General features: G+C 41.1%; 1 protein-coding gene and 1 pseudogene across 4 annotated transcripts in view; one reads left to right on the top strand and one right to left on the bottom strand.

Moving 5' to 3' along the window:
- Window positions 1-21,203, top strand: part of GLI3 (GLI family zinc finger 3) — a 274,024-nt gene that overhangs the window by 8,476 nt on the left and 244,345 nt on the right. For all 3 annotated transcript variants that reach the window (XM_079785986.1, XM_079785988.1, XM_079785987.1), the window contains exon 2: window positions 6,483-6,647. In XM_079785986.1, coding sequence (XP_079642112.1) covers window positions 6,524-6,647 — 124 coding nt within the window. In that variant the 5' untranslated portion in view covers window positions 6,483-6,523. The remainder of the gene's footprint in view (window positions 1-6,482; window positions 6,648-21,203) is intronic.
- On the bottom strand, window positions 11,039-11,727 carry LOC307108204 (high mobility group protein B1-like; annotated as a pseudogene). The gene has a single exon. The product of its transcript is annotated as a high mobility group protein B1-like (transcript).

Genomic DNA, 21,203 nt, shown 5'->3' with positions numbered 1-21,203 from the left:
GTTAAGAAATTATTTTCTTTGAGCAGAAGGAAACATCAACCACACTAGACAGCTATAAAAGTTTAACTCTAATGCATGATTGTATTAAATCCACTGAAGTATTTTAAACTCCCTAAATTTTGTTCATTGAAACTCAAACTTTCAGAATTGATCAAAAGTTACAATCAGCATTAGGTTTGTGCTTTCTTATTTTTAGAAATTTCTCTCCCTAAACAATTTATTGTCTTTAAGAACTGAGCTTTAATGATATAGGATGGTATAATTATCTAATAGAAATTTTACCTGAATGATTTCTTAAGAGCAGTATCTGAAGTAGCAGCAGATCTGTAATAATAAAGTATGAGTGAAATGTCATTCCTCAGTGATACAGGGAATCCCCCCTCCTTCCCCCCTTCAATCCTTTCACAGGCTTGTGCCTTCTGGATTTTTAAAGCATCAATACATTCAGCTTATAAACATATAGGCAGGTGTAAGTAAATGTAATTTCTTCCAAACAAAGGCCTTATTCCACTGGAGCAGTAGTTCCCTAAGTTGCACAGAATAATTTCTTACTTAAGGCTTAATCACTGTGCTGTTAAAAGCTCTGCTCTGCCTACTGGAATGCCTTCTCTTTCTGATCCCTCATTGGCAGTAGTTGTTTTAACCTATCGGAAACTGATCAGGTTACCATTAATCAGGCTTTTAACTTATTTGTTTTAAGTCTTTAAAATACATTAAGAAAAAAAACCAAACAGAGATTTTGCCCAAATTTAAGCAACTTAAAAATAAACCAACTGAATTAGGGACGTAAATGAAGTAATCTGCTGTTCACAAAGCATGCATTAACATTTATAATCACTGTCTCATTTCACCTTAGATTAGAAAGTCATTTTATATAGTTCAAACATTATTTTAAATGGTGGTTTTAGTACTGGTGCTTTCTCTTAAAAATCTTAAGCAGGATAAAGGAATCCTGCTTCAATGTGGATCCCAGGTTTCACTGCAGAGACCTGCCAGGCCAGGGGAAAAGGCTGATTTCTTCAACTTTCCAGAACTTTGATTCTTTTCATTCTCTATTTTTACTACCAAAAGCCTCATGATTAAGGTTGGACTTTGGAGAGGCACCGAGGTGTGTGTGTGCCTCACCCATTCACTACACCGGAATCTATTAGGACAGCTGAAGAAACAGTATTTGGGAGCCAGGTTAGTGGACGGTGAGTTACCAGTTTAGAGAGCAAAGCTCACGCCGGTTGGTTCCCTGAAGACTCCAAGTGGTCCCAATGTTTTACTGTCGTGCAACACACCGGGTGTAGCATTGCCAAGTATCTGGAAAGTTGCACCTCTGTATTCTGCTGGCAAAACAGCTGTGCGAGTGGAAGCAGGGCGGCCTGGGATAACTGTCTGCTGGAAATGCTGCCGGGCCCTAATTAGAATATTCCCGTGGAGCAGATAACCAGGGTGATGGAAGTGATAAGGGGCGCTTCTTGGGCTGCAGAGGCCCGGCGGGGTTCCGATTGTTCTGCTCGGGTTTGCACTTTCCGGAGACCGCTGCTGGAATGCGGGTGGGAGCCCGGCTGGCAGCGCCCCGCAGCCCCGATACCCAGCAGTTTCAGAGGAGCCAGACGTGTGTGCGCTGCGCGCTGGGCGCGGGGCCTAAGCTGCCGCCCGTGGCTGCCCCGCGGCCAGGACAGGAGCAGGGGCGCGGCGGCGCGGAGCGTAGGACCGTGCGGCCGGGGCGCCCAGCACGGACCCGGAGGGCCGGCCGTCCCGGCGGGGCAGTGCCAGGGTGTGAAGATCAGACTCTGGAACCGTAGGAGGGACCGCACGTGCAGGGAGCCCGGCGCGGACGCGCTGAGAGCCAGCGCTCAGACAAAACCACCCAGCCCCGCAGCCTAAGAAAGGACGGGATTCCAGTGGACTTGTATGCAAAAATAAAAGTTTCTGTGTGGGTGTATTTTTTCTTCTTCTTTTCTTCTCATTGCAGCCCTGGTGGCAACTCTAAAGAGAGGGCCTCCTTAGGCTTTTTGTGGGAAAGGTCCCCACAAGAATTCACGAATTTGGTAAATGTTGCTGGTCAGTAACACCAGAGGCTTTAGATGCCTTATTGTGCAGGAGGGTGAAGCAAGTTCAGATTCACAATTTAGACAGAAAAGACCCACTAGGAGAAGGATAGGATTTAAAATAGGCTCTGGAATTCATTGTGCCCAGGGTTTAGGCCTTCAGGAAATTACAAAAGGTTCAGGGAGCATTGAGTGGGGGGGAAAGCCATGACTGCTTTCAGGAAAAAATCTTCACCCCTCCATTTACCTATGAGGCTCCAGGCTTTAGCAGGCATACAATATTAGCACAGTTTTCCTTGGTTGCAGGCTTTTTTTTTTTTTTTTTTTTTTTAATACTGGAACTGCTGGGTTTCAACCATTAGCTACAGCTTTCTTTTTTTCTTCATCAGCATAAAATATCAAGGGGCATGCCAGCAAATCTTGCACGTAATGTTTCAGTGGTGAAGGGGATTGAAGGAGAACAGTGTGGAGTTGTAAGAAAAGGAACCCTGGTTGGGAAAAGGTCTCATTTCATTCACATCTAAAAAACTGTTGCATTTTCCTCAGAGAAAAATCTTTGAAGTGAAGCAGAACCGAAATGTTTTCCTTGATCATTATGTTCTAAATAAATTGTACTTTATTGTTTAGGAAATTCCAGGTTTTAAAAGTAGTACTTTGGGCTATTTCCCCAATTATGTATGCTTTAGGATTCCATCAGGAATTTTTACAGGCCACTTCTATACCTCAGGCTTTTGTGTATCAGCTCAGGACTTAGTTTCTCAACGTGGCTAATAATGCTATGGAAAAAAACCACCACTACAGCTAGAAGCAGGTTCTCTTTTCTGCTCACTAAGTCTTGGTGCAGAGTGTTGATGAGGTGTCAGAGTCTAGAATGTTAAAACTTTCTCCTTTGTAACTGACAGGGACAAAGTTGTGATTTTTATCAGTAAAATAAACTGATATAATTTATAGGGATATACAGGAAGCAGATGTCTGCCTTGGCAAGTTGCCATTTTTATAGCCCTTGTTTCAAACACAAGCCACACTTTTAAATAATTAGTTACTTACTAATGAGATCCAAAAATAAGTCGTCAAAATAGAAGAAGAAGGTCGACTCTTGAGTGACTAAAGGGCCTATTTTAAAAAAATCTATTTCAAACGAGGGGTGGAAGGTAGGAATTAGTATTCTCTGGGACCATTAATTAGTGTGATTTCAGTCAGTGCCTGGGGCTTTACCTCTTCTCACAGGAGTCCCTCTGTGCAGTGATGAGTATTTGGAGGGTTTATTACTTTGTTAAAATGAAGTCCTTTGCTTGGGGTAAAAACCAACAACTCCGAAAACCAAGTTTGTCAAGGAACTAAAGTGACTTGTCTCCTCACTGCTGTTAATTAGCTCTGTCTACTAAGGAAGAGGCTGATTTCTTACCAGGAATCCCATCTCTTCATGCGTTTTTCTGGTCCATTGGCTTGTTTCTGTTTGCAGTTTGAATTTAGTAAACTCCATTTCATATTCAACCAGTAAAACTGTGTTTTGAGGGGGAAAATTATAGTAAATGCCTGTTTATCCAAAATGATTAAGAATGGAGTGTTTTGAGTAATTAAATATTCCTGTTAAAATTTTTAGCTTTTGTGTAATTGCCAGTTTTCAAAGAAACACTGGATTAAAGACATATAGTTAAACCAGTGGCATTTAAGATTTAAGACATCAGCTCACGCCGAGGCCGGTTTGGCTCAGTGGATAGAGCGTCGGCCTGCGGACTCAAGGGTCCCGGGTTCGATTCCGGTCAAGGGCATGTACCTTGGTTGTGGGCACATCCCCAGTGGGGGATGTGCAGGAGGCAGCTGATGGATGTTTCTCTTTCATCGATGTTTCTAACTCTCTATCCCTCTCTGTAGAAAATCAATAAAATATATTAAAAAAAAAAAAAAGACATCAGCTCAGGACTTAGTAACCATCTGCTTCATGGGGTCCTCACTAGATCCTGTATTCCCTCAGTACACTTTCTTATGGGTCTGGGGGGCTGGAAAGATAGCCAAGGCTTGTCCTCATGCGCTTACTGTCTGGAAGCGGGATGGACTTTGAGCAAAAATTCTAGATGAAGAGTTCATTGTGATGGGTGTTGGGCTAGACTCAAGTAGGCTGTTGGGATTCAGTTGGGGTGCAGTTCATTGACTAGCTTATGCAGTCAGCTAAGACTTCAATTGGGACCTATTGCACTGAGTACCTAAGCAGTGAACAAAAATCTGTAGAGCAGTTAGTTATCTACAAGCTTTAGTGAGCCTGATCATCACTAGTGCTGGTTAAAATGCAGGTTCCCTGGTGCCACCCTCCCAGATATAAGGGATTGGACCTGGCAATCTGAAAGTTGCACAAGCATTACAGAGGGCAGGTTCCAGTGGCTCTTGTACCACTCTGAGAAACTGCTGTGGTTGGGGTTGAATTGTTCTTGTGGGATACTTTAAAGATGATGTTTAAATCAATTTTGGAGGAGTGTTACGAAATTAAAGAATTTGTTAGAGCCAGAAGGGGCCATCAAAAATTTCTCTTTCCGGGGTCTTTATCTGGATTCATGGAAAAGTTTGGAGGGTCTGTGTTCCCTCTGAAATTAAGTGTACACTTTAGTGTTTAAGAATATTCTTCTAGGGAGAGGATCCATAACTTTTTTTAAAATATATATATTTATTGATTTTTTACAGAGAGGAAGGGAGAGGGATAGAGAGTTAGAAACATCGATGAGAGAGAAACATCGATCAGCTGCCTCCTGCACACCCCCTACTGGGGATGTGCCCGCAACCAAGGTACATGCCCTTGACCGGAATCGAATCTGGGACCCTTGAGTCCGCAGGCCGACGCTCTATCCACTGAGCCAAACCTGTCAGGGCGAGGATCCATAACTTTTAATATATTCTTAAAGAGGACTGCACCTCCTCCCCCCAAGGCTAAGTCCCACTGTGTGATTCTGTCATGTGACATGAGAAACCAGGCACTGAACAACTCCATTCAGGTAGCCAGTGACGAGGCCTCACCCTGGACTTGTGCAAGGTGGCAGTGCTGTGAAAGGACGTTCTGAGCTCCTTCATACTGTTGTACTTTGATAGGGTTTTCTGAGGGCTGTTTCTGAATTTGCAGTGGATCTTACAGTTGATATGTAAATTTAACTTTGTACTTCTATTTTTTATTCCAGAAAAGTTATTCTTGAATAACTTGTGTGTTTTACAAAGAATGACACTGGGTAATGAAGGAAAAGAAATGGAAGTTAGTGGAAAAGCTTGTATGAAGCTCTGGGTCTTAAAGTTTTCTAGTTCCTTGAATTCCCGATTTCTTGTACAATAAAGAATTTGCAGTTCCCTTGCAAATCTGAGTTAAGGATGACTTAAATATATCATCTGCTATTTTAACTCTTTTCATTGGTTAGGCAGTTGCTTATTTTATTTCACTAATCAATTTGACTGAACATTTTTGCTAAATGTAGAAAAGAAGCAAATGACTCAACTGAAGAAATGCCCACCATGAGTGTTACAATCTAGATAGCTGGAAGAAAACATTCTAGAGAGGGTACTTGTCATCTTTTCCTGTATTCTTGTATTTCATGGCCGCAAAAGAAAAGAACATGACACCAAATTGAGTGAAAGTTGATGAATGATGAGTTAGGGCGATTTATCACATGAATGAAGCCAGTGAAAGGCCCACTAACTGAACTTGCCTTTAGCTGAGTTTTAATATTTCTTAAGTGGTTCCAGTCTTTTCTGTTGGCAGTCTTTTGACTTTCTGTGGGATCGAGAGCGATATTGTTCTATTACCTTTGCTTGTTTAAAAAAATATAACTAAAATGAATTGAAATGGTCTTACGTTTTAAGAAAGCTTAAAGAATATGGTTTACCTAACAAATTAGGATCAAGAAGCATATTGCAATTTAAATATCTCAGTGAGAGGAAGCAAAAATCTCTGGCTTCTTGACCCGAATTATCCTCTGATTCAGAACTTTTGAGTAGGGCTTGGATTTGAGAAATTGCTGCACTCTCTTTAAACACATCTAATTAATTAAAAGCCTTCCCCTGCTTGGAAAGTTGTCCTAATGCCCCTTCCTATAAAGTTGGCCACCTGAAGAGACATTTGTAGATGTGGCTTAAAAGAGTAATGTGACACTTGGATTTCACACTATAAACACAGCTGTAAATTGAGATATTTAGATCATTTAATAACAAATGCCCAGTAGGAATTTGGGAAAAGTCCCATATTATGGACATTGCCCTCTGTTCTCCTTTTGGATGTGCAGACAATACGACTGGCTTGTTAATAAAACTTTGATGAATTTTTTGCAAGAAAACATGTAGGGAAGGCTCATCCACATTTTGAACTTGCTAAAGCAGTAGGCACCTCCTCAGGGGACAGGCAAAGTGGGCTTTTGAGCGAGTTGTTTCCCCCCTCTTATTTGAGGTTGATGACGCTATTGTGTCACTCAGGTGTTCCTGGTACCAGAGAGCTGAAGTAATGAGAAGGCATCATGGAGGCCCAGTCCCACAGCTCCCTGACCACTGAGAAGAAAAAAGTTGAGAATTCTGTAGTAAAATGCTCCACTCGAACAGATGTCAGCGAGAAAGCCGTGGCCTCCAGCACTACTTCCAATGGTAAGCAGCCTCGGGGATTACCAGCAGCCAACCCTACCGTCATTTTTATGTTCTCTGCATTCCTTGTGAATTGAGTATCTGCACCTGGACCAGTGTTTATTCTAGAAGGGGCTAAAGAAAGCAGATGGGATTGAAGTGTGTGTGTGTGTGTGTGTGTGTGTGTGTGTGTGTGTGGAGTGGGGGGTGGGGGGTGGGGGTGCAGGATGGGCAGGCTTTTGTAATCTCTATTTTGGCACCAAAACAGCATGTTTTCTTTCTAATTTGAGACATATATGTGATGGGTTGTTTATCATAGAAAGTTCCTGTTTGGGCATTTTGGAAATCATCTTAATTGGTCTTGGCAAGAGTTCAGGATCCTTTTCATGTCACATGGAAAAGTCTACACTAGTCAAAAAAGTTATTAGTTATTACAAAAGACATACAAGTTGCCTCGTCAAAATTAGTGACGGGATTCCCTTACCCTCAACTCTTAAGTAGTCTGCTTTAAAGGAGTTTAGAAGTTAATGGTTGAGCCTCAAGGTAATCTTAATATCTGAGATACAGGTTTTGCTGTTGGCTTATAAAAATCAATTTACCTAATTTGTGTTCAGAGATAGCAATAGAGTTCCCTGTTTCTACATGCTATATTAATATTTTAAGCTAAGTGTTCGAAGGCATTTCAAGTCAAGCACGGAGCATTGAAAATGAATTCCAGAGCCCCTTCTGGAAAAAACAGACTGTATAGGTCAATAGTAACCTTTGCTTTCTTTCCCTGCTTTTCCACCTTGGAGGCCATTACTACCTTTGCAGTTTGGAGAGTTAATAGCTACCCTGGCCTCCCTGAATTGCACGCTGCTTTTCCACATGCCCTGGTTGGCCTGCTCTCCCTTTCCTGGGCACTGCATAGGTGGGCACACTGATTTGCATGAGCTAACCTGCTACCTCCCTCTCAGGGGGCTTATGTTTTATTTATTCCTAGAAAGATTTTACTAGGTTGATTTACAATATTTTGACATACAATTGGAGAGTCAGAATCATAGACTCCAAGGGTGGAGATCTAGTAAAAACACCGCACCTTCCTGCCCTGACTGTGGCACTGCCTGAGCTGGCACACGGAGGAGCTTACCCCTGCTCTCTGTGCCCATCCTCATCCATGGTGAGTAAGTGCTACTCGGGTGTCCTCCTTCGCAGATGTCATCTGTGTGCATTGCTGGCTTGACTGGGTGAGGAGAGGGGCTGGTTAGCTGGTGTTAAACCTGCTGGCTAGTGAGTCCTGTTTTGAATTGATCCTTAGGGGGATATATTAATGTCTTTATTAAAATAATGAATTTACTTTACATACACATGAAAATATACCTGTACTTCTCCCTTTATTTTTGGTGTTTCAAATCAGAACTGGAGCTTATTTTAATTGAGCCCGGTATTTGCATTATTCTTCCAATGTAGTCATAAAAAAAAAATCACGTGACTTTTGTTCCCCCGCCCCCCCTGGAATTTTTAAAAGTTAGACAAATTTATTATTTCAGAAGTAGAATCAGTCCATGCAGTGTTGCTTATTTGGTAAATTTAATAGTATTTTGGTAGGAATGAGCCCTTTCTGTGTATTATGCTTTATGGGAAACATCGGCTTGGTTATCTTTATAGCTTATGTGAGTGAGTGTGATTGTGCATCGAGTGTGAATGAGCATGAGGGTGTGTGGATGTGTGTGAGAGGACAGGTGAGAAGGAAGGAGTGTGAGTGGGTAGGAGACGTGGTATGGGCAGCCCCTATGAACCACTGTCCTTCCTGTGAATTTCAGCAGAGGAACAGCAGTGGTCTGCTCTCCTGAAGGTGCTGTGGCTTCTGCCACGTGCTCAGGATGTGTTTGGTCTTCAGCCACTCTGACCAGGGGTTGCCATTATGAACCCATTTAGGGTGACGAGGAACAGAATTAACCCAGCAGTCCCGGGGCAGCCAGGAAGCCACTCACGAGCATTAACCAAAGAAGGAGCAGTTATGTTTTACAAAGGTAGTCCGGTAGTCTGAACTAACCACAGAACTGATTTCTGAGTCACATGCCCCTGGCTTCCCCCTTGACCAGCCTGTACCCTTGAAGCACACATGCCCTCCTAAAGGGGTGTATAACCTATCCCTGTTGGGGGCAAACACTCGATAGTCATGTTTGCAGGGCACTTACATAAATGATAGCTGTCCTAGAAATCCTGGTAATTCTTTTTTTTTTTTATATATTTTATTGATTTTTTACAGAGAGGAAGGGAGAGGGATAAAGAGTTAGAAACATCGATTCAGCTGCCTCCTGCACACTCCCTACTGGGAATGTGCCCGCAACCAAGGTACATGTCCTAGACTGGAATCGAACCTGGGACCCTTCAGTCCGCAGGCCGCGCTCTATCCACTGAGCCAAACCGGTTAGGGCATCCTGGTAATTCTTGCCATTTTTTCAGTGTTCCTGTTTCTTCTAAAGGATTTACTGCTTTTTATATTGGGATGATATAAAGACCCAATCTAAATAAAAGAAAAATAGTTTTGTTTTTTAAGCATGAATTGAAACCCTCCTGGAAGGTTAAAGGAAAACCAGCAAAGAAATTTAGTGATGGGAAAAGTAAAATAAAGGAATATAAACCTCTTTTTTTGGAGATTGTGTTAGGTAAGCAGTGCTAGTAATTGTAATGACCTTTTTAAGAGTCCTATGCAGGTTTCATCTAACTAGTTCAATCTCTTTACCGCTCAAGCGTCTTGCTCATGGGATGGGAAGGCCCGGCCTTTTCTTTGTAAGCTTCTATCTAGTTGCACGCTTTCCTCTGCCCTCAGCTGTGACCACATAGCTAGTATGTGGGCTTTGTGCCCCGTTTGGGTTTTAGAGCTCATGGGTGGGGACTTTCAAAGGTTGACACACTGTGTGTGCGGCTGGCTGGCGGCTGCCATTGCCATGGGCACTGGTCCATCCATGTGTTTTGTCTCTGTCTCCCTTTCTTTCTCTTTTTTTCCTCCAGACATTTCAGAAGTGCTTGGATTCCTGTAATAAGATTATTCATAAAAAGAAAAGTAAAATCGTTTGGATCCTGTAGTAGTAGTACTGGTTGCTAGTTTCCAGGAGGTTCTTATGCTTCCTTCACAAAGCTCTGAAATCCAGGAATTTATAAATGAACAATTAAAAATGAGGTCAGCACCAAGAACCAAACAAATGCATTATATGAATTTTCTCTCCTGTCCACAATTTCATGATTAAAATGCAGCAAACAAAAATGTTTGTTATTGGTGCTGTGTTAGGTTGACTTAATTAACTTCCCAGCCATTATTGTGCTGCAGTTTGTACCTGATTGTGAGCTTTCCAGCCAAACATGCACATTCCAATGCATGTCCTTACAGATCTGTTTTCTTTCTTTTCTCAACTAAGTATCTGCTCTAGAATAACATTCATACAGAGTTTTGTTTAAACACACACAACCAAAAGGTATGGTTCAAAAACCTTGAACAGCATTTTAAGTAAGCATTTGCCTCTTAACACTAAACTTTAAAATAACACAAATTAAAAACTATGTTCTAAGTCTTCTATGGAAAAAAAAAAAGACAAATTTGATTTTTGTATATAAAGCATTAGGTACTCTTACTCAGAAACCAAAATGTGTCATTGATGTGCCATAGTTAGATTTTAAGCTTTATTGTTATTTATTAAGCATAAATGACAAAAGAGAAGACATTTGATTTTCTGGATGTTTGTTAAGTACGATTGTGAGTAAGTGATCATTTTTGGAGTCTAAACTGGTGTCTTTTACATATAAAGTGTGCACTAAGATATTTAGTGTTATTGTTTACTTAAAAAATCTGGTAATATCCTAATATTAAAAGTAAAATGCCTTAATAATCTGTTTGTTTCTGGTATAGATTTCTAAGCTACATGTTGTGTTTTATAAGTTATGAAAGTTTTTTAATATGGGTCTTTTAAACATTCTCATTATCCTATAAAATTTTCTCCAATGACTTATAAATATTGACTTTTCAGTTTGAAGTGTTTTGTCTCATTTTTAGCCTATGGATATATTTTGAAGGAGTAAGCTGATATTTTTTATTTAAAATTGTACTTAATCAGTAGCATTCAGAATGTCAGCAAAATTACAGCTGTAATTTTTTTTCAACTACAGAGTGGTATTCAGTTAACAGAACAACAATTATTTTGTATAAGGTGCATCAGAGACAACTTGAAAAAACTACCATCCCCATATATAACTAATTTGTTCTGGGCAACAGTACAGAATCTGGTTTAAATTTCCATGCCAATTTATAACCCCCATACTATACCAGGCAAGGTTAGTGCTTATTGAAAATACCACCAGGACAGGGCTATCTAAAGACACATTTTGTAGTGTGTTAACTATACAAGAAAAGATACTGTACAGTTTAGAAACAAATCTTACACAACCTTACATGTCAGTTTTTTTCTTTAAAAGGAGTGAATGAGAGCAGGGGGTTAAATGCTTTATAGACAAGAAAAAAACTGCACCAGACCCAACTTAGTCATGGTCATCATCTTTGTCATCTTCATCTTCTCCTCGTCCTTCTTTTTCTTGCTTTTTTTCAGCCTTGATGGCTCTTCTTTTGCTGCATCAGGCTCTCCTTTAACTCGATATGCAGCAGTCTCCTTTCCATATTTCTCCTTCAGCTTAGCCTCCTTCTTTCCACTGGGCTGCTTGTTACCTGCAGCAGTGGGATTCCACATCTCTCCCAGCTTCTTTGCAGCATCACCAATGGACCAGCCGGGATGCTCTCCTTTGATTTTTGGGTGATACTCGGAACAAAACAAGAAAAAGGCCGAAGGAGGCCTTGATTACATTGGGATCCTTGAACTTCTTTTTGTTTCCCCTTTAGGGAATATGCATTTTCATTGCCTTCATAACAGGCCTTGTCCTCCTTTGCTGTGTTGCCTTCATATTTTCCTCTGTCTTAGCAGACATGGTCTTCCACGTCTCTGAGCACTCAGAAGACTCAGAAGTTGACTGAAGCATCTGGGTGCTGCTGCTTGTACTCCTTCCGGCAAGTCTGCACAAAGAAAGCATATGATGACTTTTTGCCTCTTGGCTTTTTAGGACCTCCTTTGCCCATGTTTAATTACTTTTTCTCAGTGAGCACAGAGTTGACCAGTGCCCGGCTCGCACTTGTCTCTATGGAGCTCAATGTACTGCAATGGCTGTGAGAGCTGGAGCCAGACGCAGCCTCCTCACTCTCTCCGCTCTGCCTCATATTTGTTATTTATGATTTCTTTAAAAAAGAAAGAAGGAAAATAATAATAAACGCATGTAGGCCATGGTCTTGGAGATCTTTTATCAGATCTGATAGTTATTGGGAACTATCAACTTAAAGTGATAGCTGAAATGATTATACTAATGGTGATGCAACATGAAACCAAAGTTGATAGATTAATAACAGAGAGGAACTTCCCTGTTCACTTTGATTCTTTCAAAAAGAAGGGCTTGATTTTTCTCTGCTTAAAAATTTTTCTTTTGAGGTGTTTTTTTTCTAACCCTCACCTGAGGATACATTTTTATTGATTTTGAGAGAGAGAAAGAGAAGGAGAAAGAGAGAGAGAGAGAGAGAGAGAGAGAGAGAAACATTGATGCGAGAGAGAAACGTTAGTGTGAAAGAGAAACATCGATTGGCTGCCTCCCACATGCATTCAGAACAGGGATTCAATCCCCAATTTAGGAATGTGCCCTGATTGGGATTGAACCCGAAAGCTTTTGGTGTACTGGATGACGCTCCGATCAATTGAACCACCTGGCCACGGGCTTTTTTGAGGTTTGTAAGAGGAAGTGGTATGAATGGTCTGTAAACAATAAGAAGATAATACTTTATGTCTCCGCTTGAACTTATGATTTGCTTTTATGCCCAATACATAGTTGTTAATTGTGATGGTGATTTCTGTTGGCCTCCAGGCTGGGAGTAAGAAGGCTTAGTTCTGTTGCAGTTCATACCATATAGACAGTAGGTTGTGAGTTTTTGGTTTCTTGTCCCTTTAGTTCAACCCGTTTTTTTCTTGCCACATCCCATTTCCTGGCATGTGACAGTTGGATGGAAAGGACTGTCAGATAAAATAGGTTTCACTTTGTAGGGTCCTGGTTAGGAGCACCCACAGGCTTTGATGTCTGAAAGCTTTGGATCGAGTTCTGGCAACACCAAGGATTAGCTCTGTGAGCTTGGGGAAATTAACTTCCCACAGTCTCAGTTTCTTCATCTACTTACCAAGGTAAATAGTTCGACCCACTTCATAAGTTCCAGGAAGATTATGTGAGGCAATCAATGCCTGTACCATTCTAACAGCACCTCACATGGTAAGATCTTAGCAAAGGTCAGCCATTGTTATTAGGAGAAATCATGTGGATAAGTTAAATGTTATAAATTCAAACAAAAAGGATTATGTGATTTTTTTTGAAAGTACACATTGGTTTTCAAATTAAGGAAAAATGTTTGGCAAAATTAGTTTTGAATTTGCTGGACTCTGAAAAATAGTTCAAGTTGTTTCACAAATTCCAAATGTGATCAGATCTGCACGTCTTAGGAGATGTATCAAACAAAATTTCTCTACCTTCTGAATGCCTTTTTAAGTCAGAAAATAGGGAAGATAATTTTCCGAGAATTTATTTTGATTTTTTTAACCGTGAAAACTAATGTTGATTATATGTCTTTGCATTAGAAACAGCACATGCATGTCCCTTTTCTTGATTATTTTTCTGGGGTAAACGGTTTCCTTTCAGGTCAGCGATACCCCTTCACAGAGTGGTTGTGCTGGATTAAAGTCAGATTTTATTCTTTTAAAAAGAGACTTAGCATTTTAAACCAATGAACTAATAATGAATAATCTGCTTCTCCTAAAAACCCTTGCTCTCTTGAGCTCCAAACTCCCATGTCCCTGAACCCCGGCAACGTCTGTATTCTTATTTAGGCTGAGTATATCGCCTTTTCTGTGGTCACCCAGCCTTGAAACCGCACAGTCACCTTTGACCCCTTCCTCTCATGCTTCCCATGTACGAACCAGTTTTGAGGTCCTGGTAGATTTTCCTCTGTAATTACTCACCCATGTGTCCCTTAAGGACAGCTACTGCACTGTGCTATTTAAAACCTTACTACTTCATTCCTAGACAATTATGGTAAAGCAACCTTTCTATCCCAGCAATTTTCAACCTTTTTCATCTCATGGCACACATCCACTAATTATTAAAATTCCCTGGCACACCAGAAATATATTCTTTGTTGATCTGACAGTGGATTTTGATTCACCGGATGGCTGTTGTTGTGTTGGCTATTGTCATTTTTTAATTTGACAGTCTAAGGGAAAAGAGGTCAGTGCCCCTGACTAAATGGTCAGGTATTGCATGTTCTAAGAATTCTTGCAGCCCAGTGGTGCTCTCCAGTCACCTTGCATTTGTTCTCTCCTATTCTCTTTCATCGCATTTGCCCCTGCCGTATGCATCCTTTTACTATTCTGCTTATGCCACACCCCTTCTCTAGAACCTTCAGTGACTCCCAGCTACTTCAGAAATCTGACCCCGGTCTGCCTTTGCAGTTTGATATGCTGCCACTAGAACGTCCCATCCATAACCTATTTTTTGCTAACTTGTGGGTCTCTTTGCCTTTTTTCATATTGTTCCTGCATAGAACAAGTGTTTTTCCTAACATCAGTGCATGTTTAAATTATTCTCAAAAGGTAACTATGTCCTCAATCTCTTTTTCTCCATATAGTTTTGGGTCCTTTTGGGACTTACCTAATAACACTTGATCTTTTTTATTTTATTTTATTTTTAATTCTAATTACTAGATTATATTTTAGAGAAGTTTTAGGTTTATAGAAAAAACGAGCAGACAGTATAGGGTTCCTATATACCTTTCTCCTCATCCACACATCATTTTCTCTATTATGAATGTTTTGCATTAGTGTGGTACATTTTTAAAATTGATGAACGAATATTGATACACTATTATCAACTTAAGTCCATAGTTTTTATTAGGGTTAACTCCTTGTGTTGTACATTCTATGGGTTTGACAAATATATAATGTCATGTAGCTACCATTACACTATCATACAGAATAGTGTCACTGCCCTAAAAATTCCCTGTGCTTCATTTATTCATCTCTCTCTCCCCCATAATAATTAATTTTTACACTTTAGGTAGAATTTTTGGAGAGAAGCACTTGGTTTGTTTTTTCCTCATGCCAATCCCCACCTCCCATTCAGTATTTTGTGCTGGGAGGTTCTCAGCAGACACTCAATAAGCCTGCCAGAACTTGACTCGGCTCAGTGTAGGCAGGGGGCCATGTGGAGCACAGCAGAAGTGTTAAATGTTCATGCCAAGGTTTGAATTTTAGCTCTACTGCTTAATTGCTGTGTGGTCTTGGGCTAATTACTTAACATCTCTGAGGCTGGTAGAGTGAGTACCCAAACCTGTTAGCTATTATTAGTAACTAGAGGCCCAGTGCACAAATTCGTGCACCTTGAAAGGAACTGTGGGCCGCGAGGCTGCGGTGGGCACAGGGGCTAGTCTTGGCCCATCCTCTGCACCCCCGCCCAGCCCCTGGTCCCCTATCTGCTGGCAGTCCTGCTCCCGCTGCCGCGGCTCCCACTTGCTGATGGTGCCGGCCTGGCTCACACCCGCTGACGGCACGGAGTGATTGGGGCCAGTGCCAGCAGCGGGTGGGAGGGGGCCGGCCCTGTCAGTGGTTGCAAACAGCAGCTGCTGCCCTGATCGCCCCTCAGGAGCAGAGGGGAGTGGTGGAGAAGCCCTCAAGGGTGATTGGGCCGACAGCTGCCACTCGCACCCACTGACGGCCCCAAGCAATCGGGACCGGAGCCAGGTGCCAGCAGCGGGTGCAAGCGGGGCTGTCACCAGCAGTGGATTCGAGAGGTGGCTGCCGGCCCCAATTGCCCCTCAGGAGCAGGGGGAAGAGGAGAAGCTCTGAGGGGCAACCGGGGCCGGCAGCCACTGCTTGCACCCACTGATGGTGCCGAGCAATCTCGGCCAGTGTCAGGCACCGGCAGTGGGTGCGAGCTGGGCCAGCGCTGGCGGTAGGTGCAAGCGCTGGGTGGGATCGTGACGCACGGGAGCAAAGAATTTTCAGTAACTACCAGAGGCTCACTCTGATGACAGCGACCGGCGCCCTGCCTTGGTCTGGTGCCCTCACTCACCTGCTCCACCCATCCCGCCACGGCCAACGCCCGCCATGTTCTGCGCGCACCCCCTGGTGGTCAGCGCATGTCATAGTGATCGGTTATTCGGTTGTTCCGCTGTTCAGTCTATTTGCATATTAGCCTTTTATTATATAGGATAGTAATAACGTCTACTGGATATAATTTGGTAGGATTTAATTCACTGATATGTTAAATCTCACTCCTTTTGGTACAATATCATTTGTTAATAAGCTGTAAGTGGTTAAGCTGCAATCTGAGAGAATTAGTGGGGTTGGCTAGTAGTCCTTAAAATGTGGTGGTCATCAGGATGCAGCTTAACAGGCAAGTTGATAATAGGACCTGGGATCAGGAAATAGTACTTCAAATCACTAGTCCTGAAATTAGCATGAGTTTAGATTTAACGATTCAGTTACTTTCAGGGTGTACTTCCCAGTCATTGTAGTTTCAGGTTGAAATCAGTCATTCTTAAGGCTCCTTTTTTCTCTTGTATATAGCTATGTGTCTTTACTCTGAAAAACACTTGTTGGGTGCTCAGATAAATCAGGAAAAAAATAAATATTCCCAAACTTCATTTTCTTATTTTTTTGTTTATCCTCACCTGAGGATATTTTTCCATTGATTTTTAGAGAGAGTGGAAGGGAGGGGGAGAGACAGAGAGAAAGAGAGAGACATCTATGTGAGGGAGGACCATTGGTTAGTTGCAGGGGATTGCGCCTGCAACTGATTTATGAGGTGCGTGCCCTTGACCAGAATCGAACCCATGACCCTTCAGTCTGAGGACTGATACTCTCTTCACCGAGCCAAACCAGCCAGGGCTGCTTCCCAAACTTTGGAGTAAAAAGAAGCCACAGTATGATGTGTTCTGTTTGTGGAAAGTTTCTGGGCTGCCCTTGATTACTCGTGATCATGTGATGTGGGTAATTCATATTTCCAGAAACAAACTGGTCAGAGTCAGAAATAGCAACTGAAGAGTGGAAGCCCCGGGGGCAAAATGGTGCATGTGGGAGGACGGTCTCCCTCCGGGGAGGCAGGGCATGGCCTTCCATCCTTGCACCACTTTGAGCCCCAAGTTCCGGGAGAGAGAGAGCCTGCTTTTCCAGGCAGCTCACACCCTGGGAGGCTAGAGTATGTGCGGGGAGCACTGGGAAGCGTGAGGGTCCCAGGCAGAGGAGAAGAAGGCGAGGTGAGGGTGAAAGTAAAAACCTTCTCATCTTGTTTACATGGAAATCTTTCCCAGTAGATCAGTTGTAATTTTTATTTATTTTAAAAGAATTACGAACAACATAATTTATTCTTTTTGGTGTAGAGATCTATGAGTTTTGACAAATCCAAGAAGGCATGTAACCACCACCACAATCAAACAGAGTAGTTTCCAGCACCTCTAAAATTTCAACAAATACTTATTTTTTAAACTCGGTATGGTAATACATGAAGTATGAGTCACCAGTAATATTAGAAAGCATTAGAACTACAGTTAGTATCTGACAGTATTTGACTATGAGTTTTTAAAAAATTCATGATTTTTTAGGTCTTCTTACCAGAACTTACTTTTCCCCCCTCTTTCTATTTAAATAGTTCCTGTTGCATTCATTACAACTAAAATATACTTGAACACTGCTCTGAAATATATGACTTAGTAGTGTCTGCCGGTCTGAATCTTTTTTGTGTCCAATCAATGTATTGTTTCTTTTTAGGCCAATTTAAAATGCCACTTTATACTTAAAACGACAAGACAGCCATATTAATGAGGGCTTTTTTTGTTGTTGTTTTGCTACTATGAATTAATTGCACAAGAGGTAGGAATCAGAACATTTAATGCATCTTAACCTAGAGGAAAGATATCAAAGGTTTTAAATCTTCCTTCCCCCTTTTTTTTCTTTTTTTTTGTAACATTCTTTTCCCCTTTACTTTTATAGATAGGACTTCATTTCAGGTAGGGGACATTTATATATAAAAGTTATTCCTAGTCTGACTTAGGGTGCTGTTTTTATCTTTCTTGCCTCCCCCCTCCCCCGCCCCCGCTTTCTTTGACTCTTCTCTCTTCTATTTTTTTTTCCCCCTTTAGTGCTAGAAAGTTGAGTTCCATCCCAATTATTAAATCTTAGGAGACCATTCCCACATGGTTCTGTAAATGGTAGCTTCATTCCGCGTTCTTTCATCTCTTCCCCTGCTCTCTGGCTTGACAGTTGAAAAGGTCTGACTGTGCCACACAATGGTTTGATTGGTTTCTCTGGGGGAGACTTTCCCTGCCTCATCATTCGCCAGGCAGGTGGACCAGAAAGTCTCTTGATTCTTTTGTTGCCTCTCAAAGTCCGAGGTCTTTGACTGAATAAATCCGCCGTCATGGGATAATTTGCTAAAAGGGGACTGAAAGATGTGAGAGAAAAGCCTCACGACTTGGGTGCTGCATTAATGAAATAACTGGGCCTTGGAGTTTGCAATTGAAAAATCACCAGGAATGCAATGGGTGGAGCCGGGCTTCTTTTATTTCCCATAATAAACTTTTAGTTCTGTCATTTAAAGCGTGCGTATCCCTTTGCTCACCGGCTGGCCTGAGTGTGTTTGCGTTGGTACCCATGTTTAAGGGGACAGCCCTGTCCAGCTGAATGCTGTTTGGGTGCTGTATCTAGTTAGTCATTAGATTATTACTAGTGGATGGGAAGAATTCCATATGACAGGACTAAGGTTGAGTTAACACAGGACGAAAAGTAATTTACAGATAGGCTGTCCCCAGCCATCTTTGTAGCCTCTGATAAGGTTTCATTTCAGAATGGATAGGCGACATTTCCACTTACCGGCCCATTCTGAGACACCTGTGATAACAGCTTCTGGATCCTAATTGAAATTGGTTTCAAAATGGATTTTCACTTTTCTCTGTCTGTGGAAAATATTGAATAGACTCAGAGCTGCCACAGAGAACCCTGGACCTTGGAAAATGGAGCGGGAAGCTAGGATCATCTTTCATAACAGTGTCGATGATATGACAGTTTTGTTATCTATCTTATTAATGAAATCATTGATCACCTGATGAGGAAGATAATAAACTACGTTTCACCAGTGTTCACAAAGCTCATTTAGATTCGCATTACAAATAAGGAGGGGAAAAACCCAAACACCAATGGAACTAAAGTAGTGAAGGTCAATTAAAACTTTTCATTCCCAAAGTGGCCATTTCAGATCAGAACATTCTGAGTAATTGCAGTCTTAAGTATTTTAAAATTATGGAAGCCAACGTTATATTCAAGGACCTATATTTTTTGGCCATGTGGAGTAACTAGCATGTGTAGTAAAGACTCATTTAGTGAATCAAAAGGAGAAGGGGAAGTTCTGAACTGTATAAATGCTTTGTATTGGGGAGAAGGAGAAAAAAATACCCCCAGATTCTCTCTTCCCGCCCATGGTGAAAGGATCTGGGGCTTGCCCTGGTAGGTATGGGGGTGGGGAGTGGGTAAGGAAGACCAAACGGGAAGAAAAGTAGCATATTGTCTACTCCTCTCTTAAAGTGCTCTGGGAATCCTAGTAAGAACGGAATTGGGTTTGGATTTAACGAGGTGGCTCTATTGTTTGGTGTTGGGCTGCTCTGGAATGCGCTCTCTGTTGCTCTCCAAGGAGAGAAAGAGTTGCTGATGACCTCTCATGTTTCATGGTGAATTGTATTCCTAGGTGTTTCTCTATTCTCAGTGCCAGCAAGGATCAGTCCAGTCCCTTCTGAGCTTTAAAGAGGAGCTGTGATCAAAGGCTCTAATGATGTCACTGATCTCTGGTGATTGATTAGGACCATAAGTTCTGGAGAATTCTGCCTTTCTTATAATGTCAAATTCATTGGTGTCTACCATTAGGGTAACTAACTCTTAATCCACAAAAATTACAAAAATAAACAGTATATAAAATACTGTATTTTTCTTTTGGATCTGTGTCTACTTTTAAATTTATTGGGGCCATGCCTGCATTTTATAAACAACCTTTCTCTTTAAGTATGTTGCAAAGAAATAGAATTTTTTTATATAAATGGGTATTTTGGAATTCTACATCAAAATTGGAACAATGTATAGCAGTGAAAACATTTACATTGTTTCCAAAAACAGTTTAATCATATACAGGTAGTTATGCATTAGGTAATCATTAGATGGATTTAAATGCTGTATTACCTTGGAAATTTATGATTTTAGGACTTTTAAAAACCCTTTCGAATATTTTTATGGAAATTTTTAACATTTTCCCTTTGCCATTCAAAAATAAAAACAAATGTGTTCTCTAACAAGAGGTGACAAATCCGACAACCGGGGAAGATGCACCTTGGAAGGAAATAATAAAAAACAGGAGAGAGCAAGAGATCTCTTTCTGGAAGCACTCTTGACTGCACTGTAACTATTGGCTCAGGTTCCCTTAGAGTAGGGATTGATTGCAGAAGCATTGGAACAAATTCTGTGTTGGAAGGCACATAACCCAAGAAAGAAAAGTTGAATGGAAAATAGAGAAGGTGAATTATTACATAGTTATTGTTTCCTTCTAGGGTTTGCTGTTGGTTGTCAAAGATTATTGCTTCAAGCTTGCTTATAGCTAATTCTTTTCACAGAAAACTTCATTTTGAGAACTGCCCTCTGAGTAGAACTGATAAATGCGTTTATAGTGTAGGGTGAGTATCGAAAGGGAGGAGATCATGCAAATGAGCATTTGAGAGAAGATGGTGACGCAATTATGAATACTCAGCTTTAATGGATGTCAAAGACTTTCCTTTCTCAGAATATTTTTGTTCTATTGGCAGTGATAAGAAAAATAATCCCCGACCCTTGCCTATAACTGGAAAAGAACTTCCAGAAAGAGTACAACAATGTCATGGTTAAAATAATGGAACTTCCAGCAAGGAAAACATGTTCAAATATTCAGTTGAAGATTTCTTCCAAGCATTTAAAAACTAGAAAACACACAGTGGCCCATTTCACATTAAGTTAAAGTCAAATCTGTCTTAAAAAACTAATGTTTCTAGGCTTGTTTTCAAATGCTGGCAAGTTTCAGAGCAGTAGAAAAATTCCTCTCCTATAAATGTTGACAGCAGTTCCGGTGGAGGCTAACAATGTTTTATAAATAGAGTTTACTTAGCAAAAACCATATGTATGCCTAGTGAAATAACCTCACATTTATTTATGTTTTGATTTATAGGAAACATGTGCCCCTTGACAAAGCCTTTGGGCTCTTTTCCGCAATTAAAAGGAATCATGCTTGAAAAAAATAGCTACCATCTTAATGGGAAACTTTTTCACATAAATTCAAAGCATTTTCTTTGATCAGTTTCACACAAATTGAGAATATTTTCATCTACAGTTTGACTCAAAAAAACTGGGTGAATTGAAAAAAAATGATGCTTATAAATATGTTCTCTTAAACATGTATCAGCAT

The sequence above is a fragment of the Cnephaeus nilssonii genome (assembly GCF_951640355.1).
Source record: "Cnephaeus nilssonii genome assembly, chromosome: 12".
Taxonomy (NCBI): Eukaryota; Metazoa; Chordata; class Mammalia; order Chiroptera; family Vespertilionidae; genus Cnephaeus; species Cnephaeus nilssonii.
Note: the sequence above shows the minus strand (reverse complement) of the source record. Positions and strands in the feature narration are given on the sequence as shown.